This window comes from Mastigoproctus giganteus, chromosome 6, assembly GCF_048544385.1.
Source record: "Mastigoproctus giganteus isolate SK-2022 chromosome 6, ASM4854438v1, whole genome shotgun sequence".
Taxonomy (NCBI): domain Eukaryota; kingdom Metazoa; phylum Arthropoda; class Arachnida; order Uropygi; family Thelyphonidae; genus Mastigoproctus; species Mastigoproctus giganteus.
Window position 1 is genome coordinate 176,395,539 of NC_143580.1, and position 13,303 is coordinate 176,408,841.

General features: G+C 37.3%; 1 protein-coding gene across 1 annotated transcript in view; it reads left to right on the plus strand.

Moving 5' to 3' along the window:
* Nucleotides 1-9,280: 9,280 nt before the first annotated feature.
* LOC150084768 (BRISC and BRCA1-A complex member 2-like) overlaps nt 9,281-13,303 on the plus strand; it is a 95,633-nt gene continuing 91,610 nt past the window's right edge. Inside the window, exon 1 of the mRNA XM_090375523.1 lies at nt 9,281-9,526. Coding sequence (XP_090231649.1) covers nt 9,411-9,526 — 116 coding nt within the window. The 5' untranslated portion in view covers nt 9,281-9,410. The remainder of the gene's footprint in view (nt 9,527-13,303) is intronic.

The following is a 13,303-nucleotide window of genomic DNA, read 5'->3' on the forward strand; positions in this document are numbered from 1 at the left end:
CCTGAGAATGCCTGGAGTGAAATCTTATTCTATCAATTTTTATAGTTTTTTCCCACTGTCACTAATTCATGACTGAATGAGACAGTCTTGGGCGAATAGTGCACGCCCCTACTTTTTTGTCATTCAGTAAAACATGCAATCCGACCTTAGAATACATACAGTATATGGTTTACAGACACATCACACTGTCGCCATATAGCCTTAGCACTGATTCCAAACACAAATCAAATTATCACTCTCTCTCTCTCTCTCTCTCTCTCTCTCTCTCTGAATACTTTATATTAATAAATAAATAAGCTTATTGCACTTTGCTGCACCTTGTCCAGTAGATCCTTTCTGAAGTGGAAACTTCGAATCTGGATATACTGCTCAACCTATTGCCAAGGCTTTATATATGGAATAAAAGTGCTTCTCTGTTCCTACTTGTGAAATTCATGTATACTTCACAGACGAAACACCATGTGCTGTCCTGCCAGTCGCCTACGCTGTTGAAACACTTCATGTATTGTACAGATGATGAAGATGAATTACTCCAAATTCATCTTCATCATCTTCATTATCAACTTCCTTAAGTTTATTACTGCCAAGTAATAAAACAAACTGAGATTAATACCACACAAATGTGTAATTTTACATTTCCCATTATTGTACTGCCATTTTTCAGATTAACTAAATTATTTATCTTGGTCTTGTTGACATAACGTACTTTGGTAATTATTATTTACCACCCTTTCAACCATTGTATTATCAGCAAACTTTGACATTGAATCTGATGTCATCATCAGTGCCATTACCAAATATCAGAAACAACAGGATCCAGTGCTGAACACTGAGACCCAAATTCTCCTCAGAGTAGTAGCCATTTATAACTACCTCTCTTTTTTTTTTTTTTTCTCATTTAACCAAACTTACATCCGTCATAGTACCTTCCCAATAATCTCAGATTGTTCTATTCAGACAGAGGCATTTACACTGAGTGACCAGTTTATTAGGTACGCCTCTTTAATCCAAAGAATTAATTGCTTCATCGGAAGCAGTGTCACGTGTCCACACCAAAGGGGGGGTTCAATTCAGCGGGCGAGAGAGTACCTTAACAACGCGACCTAAGTGACTGAGCACAGTTCGGCGTGACACGTACAGATGCAAGTACCACGGTCACATTCTGCTTGAGTATTCATGCACAAGAGTATTTAGAGTATAACAAGAATGATTCAGCAACCAGAAAACGCCCAGCAACTGCAGTCCTGTGCTGGAAACAGCTTGTTCATATGAAGAGAAAAAAGTGCCATGCACTAACAAACGGCCACAATCGATCAAACAGCAGTGCAGTATAACAGTGGTGCGCAAAGGCAAAGGAGTATACCGGAACGCACACGTCGGACTTTACTACGGATACAAGAGCCGATCCGATGAGACAATCTCATCGGGTCGGCTCTTGTAAGTTAAAACAAGCAAGCAGCTAAGTTACACAAGCCATAGCCCAAACACTCTTAAGTGTAATTTTTTGTGTAAATTGTGTGTTCTTGGTCATTTTCTCTGAGCAAAAAAAAAAAAAAAAAACCCTTTCTGGGAGGCAAAAATTTGCGCTGATCTCACCCAAGACCGACTAATTCGGCCATGATATGTAACAAAGACCCATAAAAGTTCCTCACATCACTGATGGGATTCAAACCCTTTTTGTACACCGTGTACAAAGACCAGGCGACAGTTGCATGAAAGAATGGGTGAATGGGCCGTCTGTCCAGGTGTCAACACCGCAGTGTGTTGCTAGATGTATGAGTGTGGAGAGTGTATCCGTATCATACGTTACGTCCCTTGCCTCTCGTTGAATGCCAAAGCCTGCCAGAAAATTGCCAATCAGGCAATAATTTTCAATTTCAGAAATTTTCAAATCCATTCACGTTTATACACACAGTTTGTTTTTTTTTTTTTTTTTTTTTTAACTAGAAACAGTTGCTGCCCACAGAGTAATGTACCATGCCAAAAGACACAAATCATTGAGGGATGGTGAGAAGAGCATGAGGGTGTATTTTCCATACTGAACACCAGATATAGGCTCTGGATTGGAAATAGCAGTTTTATCACATTAATTGCCTCAAATTACTATTATACTACTCGTGCAATTGTAAAGTAGGCAGGATTGTTCAGACAAACAGCTACTTTCACAGTTTCTTTGATGATAACAAGTTGACCAATGTTTAAAAAACCTCCGAAATTCATTTCATTACGTGTAATCAATCGTTCCATTTTCCATTCAACTTCTCAGTTCAATTATCAATTAAGTTTTGTATACTGTTGATTTCCGAAAAATTGCGTGTGAGGATTAATGAAAGCCTCACTCATAAAACATCGACTACCGATTTGTCATGTCAGCTGCACGGAACGTAACTAGTGTGAACGCAATACCTCAATTGCACCCCAGCGAGAAATCAACTCAACGGAGTGTAACTGAATGGATAAATAAATAAATTTTCTGTTTATACTCCGGGACGACCAAACGCTCAGAGGAGTTCACAAGATAGACAGAATACAAGAAACAGCACCGTATTCAGTAGTCACGGGCTTGAACCCCGGTCACTCAAGGCACGTGTACTTATGCACCCGCGCGCCTGACCACTAGGCTACGGCGGCCTACTAAATGCTCACCAATTTGAGAACATGTAAATATATGCTTCCCTTGATTTGAACATTGTTCAAAAAGTCCTTGTTCAGCTTTAGGAAAAGTCTTATAATTTTTATAAAAGAATTTTACAGTTAATGAAGTGTGCTTAAGTGAGTTTTGTTTATGTTTTCATATATAGTAAAACCTCACTAATTCGGATCCTCTGTAATTCGAACTGCCTAACGGAGATTTTTCCTAAACAGGAATTCAACGATACAGTTGTATCATTAGATCAGTAATAAATCATTGTGAAATCAATAATTAACAAAAGGAAAAGTGACATGCAAATGAAAACATTACATTTTTATCGTTAGATAAATACCCCTAAAATAAAAGCTGCGCTACCCTGAGTTTGAAGAAGTACGACAAAATAAATTACAGGCAATCTTTTATCTTAAAGTAGGTTATAATATTGTGGTAAATGAAAATAAACGTTGTTCTAAATTAATTAAATACGCAATTTGCAGGCAAACAAGCGATTTTTGGTACAGTACTTGTTTATTCGCTTATCTGTCATTAATGTGCGTGCCTTTTATATCCTGTTTTTAATAGGTACTATTATCTGTTCGCATGTAATTTCTAGAATTAATCATTTTTTTCAAGTGTGGTGTACCAATACATGTTATCTCTTAACTAGTAATATCTTACCGCCATGCATTCTATGAACACTAGGTGAGGTACGAGCTGCTGTTGCGCCGTCCGCACCTTTTATGGGTTTGACTCCAGTCTTTTACTGATGGTGAGTGTTTGTATTTTCTGTTAATATTTGTTCACTGAAGAATAGATGGCGACTGGACTCTCAGAGTGCCACGCCTGGGCACTCCATTTGATATCATCCTAATATGGACTTAAAGGACACTGTAGTCCGGTTTTTAATCGAAACAACCAAATTCGCGAAGCATTATACATTTGTACCCGTGGGTAACGAAGTGATTACGATCGCTGTTTTTCCAAACTCTGTTTGGAAAAGGCTTAGTTTCTAATTTCATTAAGATGGAAGAATTTTTATGGTTCTTTTTCCTCGCCGTAGCCGAAAGCCATGCAACCCTCGCCCAAACCCGAGCGAGGGTTGCAAGGTTTTCCTTCCCTTTCCCAAGAAATCTGGTTGTTTTGACAAGGAAAAATAGGCAAATCGTCCACTGAATACATGCAATTTAGAGACACAATACACCAAGGTCTCATATCCTTGTTTGATTCGACACCCAAAAATAATAAGAACAATCCAGACCTCATGGTATTCAAAAGCGATCATGGGGCATCCGGAACATAAGTAATGTAATTGTGTAGGGGAGGAAACTATTTGTTTTTTAGGTGTCCATACTCCACGAAGATGCGATATATGACATGCATTATGTGATATTAAACCCTAAACGCAAACAAATGAACATAATAAGCTTAATATGACAGCTATATTGCCAAAAAAAAACCGGACACCCCTGGGTTACGGAAAAATGAATCATACTCGTCATTTGCGTGCACTGGCTCACCCAAAAATTTTTATCTGGGGGAGGGTCGTACGTTTCACTTTGATAGTTTTTACAAGCATCAACACATACTAGTACCATTATATAATATTAAAAAAATATTCTTTTGGAGGGGGGGGGGATGTATCCTCTCAGCTTCCAAACCTGTGGGTGCGCAAATGTCCACGTTTGTGGGAATGAAATACTTTATTCCGCCTCCACCTTAAAATCCAATCTATTATCTAAACCTTTGTTTTTCAATAAAGGTGCTAAGGCTGTTCAAGATAAGAATGTTGCATATTGCAAATGGCTTGTATTTCTGCCTACATCAAAGCTCGTAACAATTGTAAAGCAGTCCACACTAGATTTTGCACAGGGTAAGAATGAAAACTTGCTTCTTGTCCAATTGGTAGTCGAGCATTATAGTCCTTGCCTAAAACTATAAAATAGGTGACCAGGAAAGTTAATTTATATACCCATGTGTATTGTATCTATAAATTGCGTGTGTTCTCTGATCGATTTGCTTGCTTTTCTGGATGAAAAACCTCGTTGTTTTTGATGGTCTTGTTAAACCACCTCTTACAATTCCTAGTACACTCCATTCAATGCCTTCTATGGTCTTCTGTCAAAAGGATGTCAGAATAATTTTGAACAATCTTGATGCGAAGGAAGCTCCAGATCCCAATGGTATTTCTCACTTGTTCTCAAAACCCATGCTCCTGGGCTTATACCCGTCCTGTGTGGCTTTTTACACTTTATTATTCCACTGTTCCACTGGTATTTTTCCTTCTGATTGGAAATTTGCTCATATCCAACGAGTTCCCAGAAAGGGTGACAAATCCCTCCCATGCAGTTATCGTCCCATGCACTTACTTCTACTCATTCTGAAGTAATGGAGAAACCATTGACTGCAATTTCTAAACTATCTTGAAACCTTCCATCTTATCAATGATCGTCAACATGGATTCCGTCAGTGTCGATCCACTGGTAATATCCTGGATTACGTAATCTGTGGATAAATTGTATGGAAAAGATTGGTGAAACTCAAAGAGTTGTTCTTAACATTTCCATGGCTCTTTATGGTGTTTTGCATACAGATATTTTAATTAAGCTTCCATCTTATGGATTGCGTTCTGTTTTTTTTTTTTTTTTTTTTTTGTAATTGGGTAGACAGTTTTCTCTCTGATACCTCACCGCGATTGATGGTAGATATTATTATATAACCCTGTCTTGTATCTTCGCCATTAATGCTGGTGTTTCCTAAGGTTCAGTCCTTTCTCCAACTAATTTCCTATTGTATATTCTTGTATAGTAATTTTCCATTGACTGGAAATCTTATCCTTAGTTTTGCTGATGATAATACATTTTATTCCACCTTTCAGTTTGAGAAACATTGCCTAGCACTAGAAGGTTCAACCTCTCGAATATTTACCACAAATTCCTTAACTGCTGATCTAAATTCTCATTAAGGTAAAGATAATTTAGTTAATTTCAATCCATCTAAAATTGAACCACGTCTTGTATTGCAGAAAGGATTCTTCTCCTATTCTTATAGTAGTAGAAATGGAAAATGATGTAAGAAAGCAAGCTTATATTGCATCAACTAAACACACACACACACACACACGTAGAAACGCGAGTGCAGTAAGACACGCTCTTTGAGTGGACAGGCCGTGGCTGTTAAATACGATTAACATTTGTATTGATTGATTTATTGAAAATTCCACTGATCTGGGGGTCGTGCCGGAGTATAAACACACCCTTACCTTTCAAGAATTTGTCTAGTTATCCCTAGAATTTACTCAACCCATCCACTTCCACAACAACAGTTGGAAACCTGTTCCGACGCTCAACCACTCGCTGGCTGAAGTAAAACTTCCCCACATTTATCCTGCAGCTGGCCTTCCTCAACTTGAAATTATGCCCTCCCCCATGTGTGTAGTCTCAGCAAGTGGAAGAATGCCATTAACATTCAGCTTACTCAATCCATTCAAGGCTTTAAACACCTCAATAATATATTCCCGCAGGTGCTTAGTCGCGAGACGCTGCAATTTTCAGAACTGGAGCTTTTCTTGGTAAGCGCACCCTTTTGTTCACTTCCTTATCCCTGCTAGAAAAGTTTCTGTATATCATTGGCAAAACCCCATGAGCTGTCCTGGCAGCATGTCTGCACTGCTCAGAGAATTTCATGTCTGACTGCACAAATTACACCAAGTCTTTTTCATTCTTCACTACCCTGAGTGCAGTACGACACAACTGATAACTTACTCTGTGGTTACTGCTACCCATGTGCAGTACCTTGCATTTGCCAATGTTAAGCTTTAGCTGCTATTTCTCAGCCCATCGATCCATTTTCCCTAAACTTTGTTGCAGTAGCTCATCCTGATGACTCGTTAACCAACCTCCGATCTTTGTATCAGCTACAAACTTAGACATTAACTCTGATATACCTTTATCAATATCACTGATAAATATTGAAAACAGCAATGGTCCCAGCACTGAACCCTGGGGAACTACCACTCTCTATCTTCTTCCACTAAATCATCCCTTTATCCATAGCAGTAACCAGTGGCGTTTCCAGGTATCATCGTAAGGGGGGGAAGGCATGGCAGCTAGGTCCAGGTAACATCGTAAGGGGCGGCATGGCGACCAGGCTTTTGAGTTTTTTTAAAACGCCTCCTGCATTCTGCTTCTTTAATTGCAAAGTTTTGGCTAAGGGGGGCATAAGCCCTCTCTGCCCACCCCTGAATACGCCGCTAGCAGTAACTTGCCCTTAATGCTACATTGCTTCAGTTTATACAGCAGCATTTTATGCGCAACAGTATCAAAAGTCATACAGAAATCCAAGTATATGATATGAAAATTATTTTTTGCATCCAGTTGCTTTGTGACCGCACTGTAGTATTGAATCAAATTGGTCAAAGATTTCCCCTTAACAAAGCCATGCCGTATCTGTACTATAATTACGGCCCTGTCTAGATGGTCCTGCATTACTTCTTTTACCAGTAACTCCATTATTTTCTCTGAAACTAACGAAGAAGTTAAACTAACGGGTCTGTGATTACTCGTGTTGATTTTTGATCCCCTTTATGAATTGGGGATATTGGCACATCTCCAGTCCATAGGGACCTCCCCTGAATCGGAGAACGCTTATCTTCCATGACTCAGATTACTAGACAAGATGACATGTCTCTATTAGGGATTACCCTGTCATCCTAATCTGTCTCTTAGCATAAGCACATCACAAATATTGCTTCCTTTACATCTAAAAATTTGGATTTTTTTCTTTCGCTCCCGTCGTTACTTTTCTTCTAAACAGCTGCTCACTCGGTACAAATCTCAAATCGCCCTACCATGGAATGTTGTCCACATCTGGGTTGGCTCCCCTATAACCTCTCTCAGGCTTTTACACTCCATTCAAAAGTGGGCAGTTAAGTTAATTCATGAGCCATCTCTTACATAGCCATTCCGCTATCTATAGACGTTCTTTTTACTGCTAACCACCTTTTCTATAGATACTTCCATGGGCACCGTTTTTATGAATTATCTTCTATAATTCTCTCTCTCTCTCTCTCTCTCTCTCTCTCTCTCTCTCTCTCTCTCTCTCTCTCTCTCTCTCTCTCTCTTTTCCAAACCAGTCCATACACTTGCCGCATCTAGTCAATATCATTTTACTGCCAAACTTAAAACTCGCAGAATTAACTTTTCTTCTTTATTTATCCTTCAGCTTCTGTTTTCTGGTAGAACATCCATTTGAAGGGCTCATTTCATGTGTTTCCTGAAAATTAAAAAAAAAAAGAGAAACTGAACTGTAATATCAACAAGTATCTTCTTTTATCTTCCCAGTCTTCAACCTACTCATGGTACTAAGTACTATTGGTTCTAATCCCTTTCGTTTTTGGGATTTTCATAAAATATATAGAAAATAACTTATTAAAGACTTTTAGAAAGGGAATGATTGACGCGATCCATTTTTAAGAAAAATGTTTTACAGTAAACTTTGTAAACGTTGGCACTCTAAAATTCGGAATATTCTTGAAACCTTGCTGATTTTATAAAAAAATTAACTTTTTACAAACTGCAAATATTTAGAAATAAATCTGGCACTCGTATCAATGATCGCATTTGTTTCTAAGAGTTTTTGCAAGAAGTCATCTTTTAAACAAAGACGTGTTTATAAGATACTCGGTGGACTATTTTGTCTTTTAACTAGTTTTTGCGGCCAGCTGTATTTAAACTGCATAGATAATGCGATGGTTTTAATTCTGACAGTACAATCCGCCTTAATGGCCCTCAAGGGTAGCACAGTTGGTAGAATCGCCGTCCTCCCCACACCGAGTGGAAAAGACCAGCGTTCGAGTTTCGTTAATGACGTGAGGAATTTTTATGGTCAGTTTTCACAACATGGCTGAGTTAGTGGCTCTCAGGCAAGGGGATCATGGTTTTTCTCCCGGTAACTCGGGTTTTTCATCCAATAAATAGAAAACAACAATTTCTTAATGTATTAACAACTTGCCTTCGCAACGAGTTTCCCTCGTATTGCACTGCATTCAAAGAGATAGCCTTTCCAAAGGTTAATCGGCCCTTTGTGTAAAAGATGAAACAATTATGACAGTCTGTTTCACGATTACTGGTCCCTCCTCAGTTGGCAGGTGATAGAAAACAAAAAACAGTTCTTAAAGAAATTCTTTGATGTGAATTGTCATGCGGTATACGAAATCATTTCTCCAAGTCGTAATATAGTTATAACTATCTGTTGAATGTAGTGCAATACCAGGGTGACCCATTACAAATGCAAGTTGTTAATGCATTAAAAAAATATATTGTGCTGTGAGAATCAAGACTATTGCATTTTACGATAAGCATTATAGATGTAAATAAGTTCGTTGTTTGTGCTAATATTTATTGACACTTCGTGAAAGTTCGTATTAATATTTATTGAAATGTTCTTCCCTGAAACTTGATCAATCACTCAGTACGCAGCTCTAATATCCGGAAAATTTTAAATCGGGTACTTCTCATTCCTGAGGGTGCCGATTTTAAAGAATTTACTGTATTTTAAGAAAAATAAGTGGGGAATATTTGCATTTTTGTAGAAACAGTTGGGGAGATTGCTGCACCAGGGAATGGTGAGAACTAACTGGGGTTCTATGAGTATGTTATTTAATTCATGGCTCACTTGAAATGTTTATGTGTGTGTTCGATGGTTTTTATAGTCAATTTTTTTCAAAATTCATCATAGAAACTGTTATGAAGTCGTTTACGTTGTTATCTGCTTGAAGGTAATGGCAAACTTCTCGTGTTTTGAACCTCACATACAACGTTATGTTGAAGAAATTATTAGATATGGAAAAGTTGGAATTTGTTCAGGAAATATAGGAATTATAGGGCCGAAATCCGGGTAAGCAAGCCATTTGTTTGCAAATTTTTCACAGAGTAGTAACACCTTAATAGCTAATAGTTGTTTTTGGTATTGGATAATCACCAAGGCATTGCCTTGGTGTTTCGACAGTTAGCATAAAGTAACTGTCAAAGTAGGCTTAAAATAAGCTTTACGGTAGTATAGGTGTTCTCAAAGAGCAGGTTGCTACCCTCTCCTTCCCCTGGGGAGGGAGGAGTATCTCACATTTAAATTTAATTTTATCAGGTTTTAACTGTTCCGCCCCTACCTATTATAACAGTATTTTTATGAAGTTATATAAGACTCTATCATGATTAAAATTTAATTATTAAAATTTTTTTTTTCTTGCTGTGCTCTAACCGAAATGAAATCATTAGTTTTATTTATATTTATGGGAAGCCAAACAAATTAGTATTGGCATATGATGTAAAGAAGCATGGCTTATATAGCAGCAGCCAAACACACATACACAGAATAAAATAACAAAATAAACAAACAAAAAAAATTTAATTTCCCCATTCCTTCCAATATGGTTATTTTAGCGGATTGTGGCATGGCATGGTATAGTTGTGAAACTGCTGCAGTACTGGTTAGTTAAAGCATAACCCCAGTGAAAAACCTGGACTGACTAAGGAGAAGAACCCTGTCCCCTCCTCCTGAGATCAGCTAAGTGCAACCACAATTGAAGAGGCTTTAGAGAATTCTTCCAATCACCAATGTGATTTGAATTCAGATAGCTCCAAACAAACCCACTATACTATTATTGAGGACAGTGAAAATGCTTTCCCCATACAGATATTAAATTAAGGATGCATGGACAGTAGGAAAGGACATGAGTATTGGCAAAATGGTGCAGGGAAGTAAGCTTTATACAACATCAGCCAACAAAAAAAAAACTCCGCTTACATAAGGCCATTCTGTCTAATAATTTTCAGTCCTTCAAATTTATTCAAAGTACCTAGTTTCACAGTAACAGGTGGAAGTTTATTCCAACAATTGATTGTGCTACGGCTGAAGACAATTTCACACATTTGTTCTGCAGCTATCCTTTTTATTTTTATATATTCTTAGACCATTTTTTCAATTTAATGTTGTTATACTGTGTAGGGTTACTGTATAACCAGTTTTAAGCCAGATAATCTGGCTTTCTGAACAGGCATCCTCCTTGAAACATCATTTGTTCAGCTTTCTAAGTTTAGAGCAAAATTAAGTGAACATGTGTTTATGGCAATTTTGTCAGAATCCTCAAAGTTAGACTCATTCTGAGTTCTTTTTCTAAAGTTCAATTTCTTACTCAAAAAGAATATACTGACTGCCAGTTGGTGCATGTGCAGTGTGGTGTTCTTTCTGTTCAAACCTCAGCAACTGTATGCACTAAGTGTGTTGACAAGTAAGCTTTAAAATACTTCAAGGATTCTCAAACTGGGGTTGCAATCCACCCCCCAGATGTTGCAACTAGCTTAAAGGTGGGGGGGGGGGGTTGCAAATATAAATTTTTCCTCTCGTTTTAAAGCAGCTTTTGTTTATTTCCAATGCAATAGTTTTATTTGATAAAATTGTAATTGTTGTTTTATGTGACATAGATTAAAATTTAATTATGTGAAGTAAGTGGTATTTTAATTCAAGTGAAATCAGTTTTGTTTATGGGGCTACAAAAATTAATTTATTATTTTAGAGCATTTTGGTATAGCACAGTTTTAGAAATCCTGTACTAGTTAGTTAAAGAATTACACGATTTTATTTATTTATTGTGTGACCATATTAAAAATGCTGAAGTAATACTCAGAATTGTGGGAAAAAGAATTTTCTTGTATAAAAAAGAGTAGAAACATTTCAAGGGTGCATGTATTGTTTATTAAGTAGATGTAATACTGAAGTAAAAGTAACTAAAAGTAAATAATGAAGGAAAAGCTGACTATGAACACTGTAATTGAAAAAACAAACAAAAATTAAAGATATGCATTGTTTGCATAGCATATAACTGTATATTAATGATTAATATTTACAAAATATTTTTTAAAAAGTTGTTTTTTATGACTATTGTTATATGCCCAAAATCCATATTTTATTGTGGAAACAGTTGGTGTCCTTTTTGAATTTTAAAATATGGCACCTTACTCCTGGGTGCATCATCAGAGAAAGAGTAAAGAGGCCATCAACATTTATTTTACTGAACTCTAGCATATTGGACATTTAAAAAAATGTATATATGATAAAAAAAATAATAATAAATAAAAATTACAATTTCCTTAATAAAATACAGTAAGGATTCGTACAACAGAACCACATATAGCAGCAGCTGCTAGCAAATTCTCATTTTTCTGACTGAATGGATTTGTTGTTAGCAAACCAGTTTGGAAAGGTCTGGATTCAAATCCCACCGATGATATGAGAAATTTATTTAGGTCTTTTCAAGCATGGATATGAGAGCTAGTTATTTAGCATTAGTATTATTAGAGACATACAATGCAAGAAAGCAAGCTTATACAGCATCAGCAAAAAAAAAAAAAAAAAAACCCTTCCCATTTCACCCACCCATCCATTCATTCCAAATGCTTGTCTAGTTCTGCCTTGAATTTATTTAAGCTATCAACTTCCACCACAACAAATGGAAGTTTGTTCCAGCAATCAACTACCCACTGGCTAATATTTGCATGATGAGCTTGCAAACGGACAGAAGTGTATGCAGTTTACACATGATTAGGCATAACATTGCATGTTGTTAGTTGCTAGACATTAAATCAATCAACACGTGGACTGGTGTTTTCATTCTCTAAGGGTTCCTGAATTTTTCTTGAAGATAACAAATGTACATATTTTGGCTGAAAATTTCTTTTGCTCACTTTGCCCATACCTGCCAACTTTTCTGGTTTTTCTAAAATTCCTGGGTAAATCAGAAGTAGATTAGGCTGCAACTAGTATGACCTGCTTCCACTGGTGATTGCATTGAAGGAGGAATGGGCCCAAATTCCTGTTGCTAGTTGGTCTCACTGAGGGGGCAAAGATAGGCTTGCACCTTATTAATTTGTTTGTTAAAACTCTTATCGGGGGGTGGGTTATATCAGGTCCATGAAGATGAAGCAAATTCCAAGAGGCTTTCATTCGTTGTCACATTTGAAATTGTTGGTTGATTCCATGACATGATGATGGAACAAGTTTGATATGTATAACCAGTACCTTTAAGAATCCACAGAAAAAAGTTTATTTGTTAGTTATTTTGGTTTTTAGAAGCATTAGCAACTAAGGCCATATTGCTCCGAGGATATGCGGTGGTCATTCCTTGACCTTTCTTCATCCTTCGTATTTGGTGGTCACGGGCTCGAACCCCGTTCTAATCAAGAAGCGTGTGCTACGCACTGCTGCCCCTGCCCACCTGGCTATTGAGGCGCCACAGAAAAGAGTGCAACACATTCAGAGTAGTAGCCTAGGAATGAAGAGTTTCTCAAACTTTTGATACCTAATCAAAAAACAGTTGCAACCCGAATTCTTGGTGTAACACGACTAATGACTCTTGTGGCAGAGAAGAAAAATGCATATAAATTATCAGGTGAATAATTTCCTGTGGTAGATATAAACTAGTCTGTAATCAAGTCACAAAGGAGGTTAGGCAGGTGAAGGCAGATTATGAGAAATCTTTGTTAGAAGATACAAAGAAAAACAGCAGACTTCTTTACTTATGGAAACTCTAAAAGGAAGGGGAAGAATAAGATTGGTTCTCTTGATATCGATGGTTTGACTGTTAATGATCCTGCTCAGATAGCTGACAAACTGAATGAG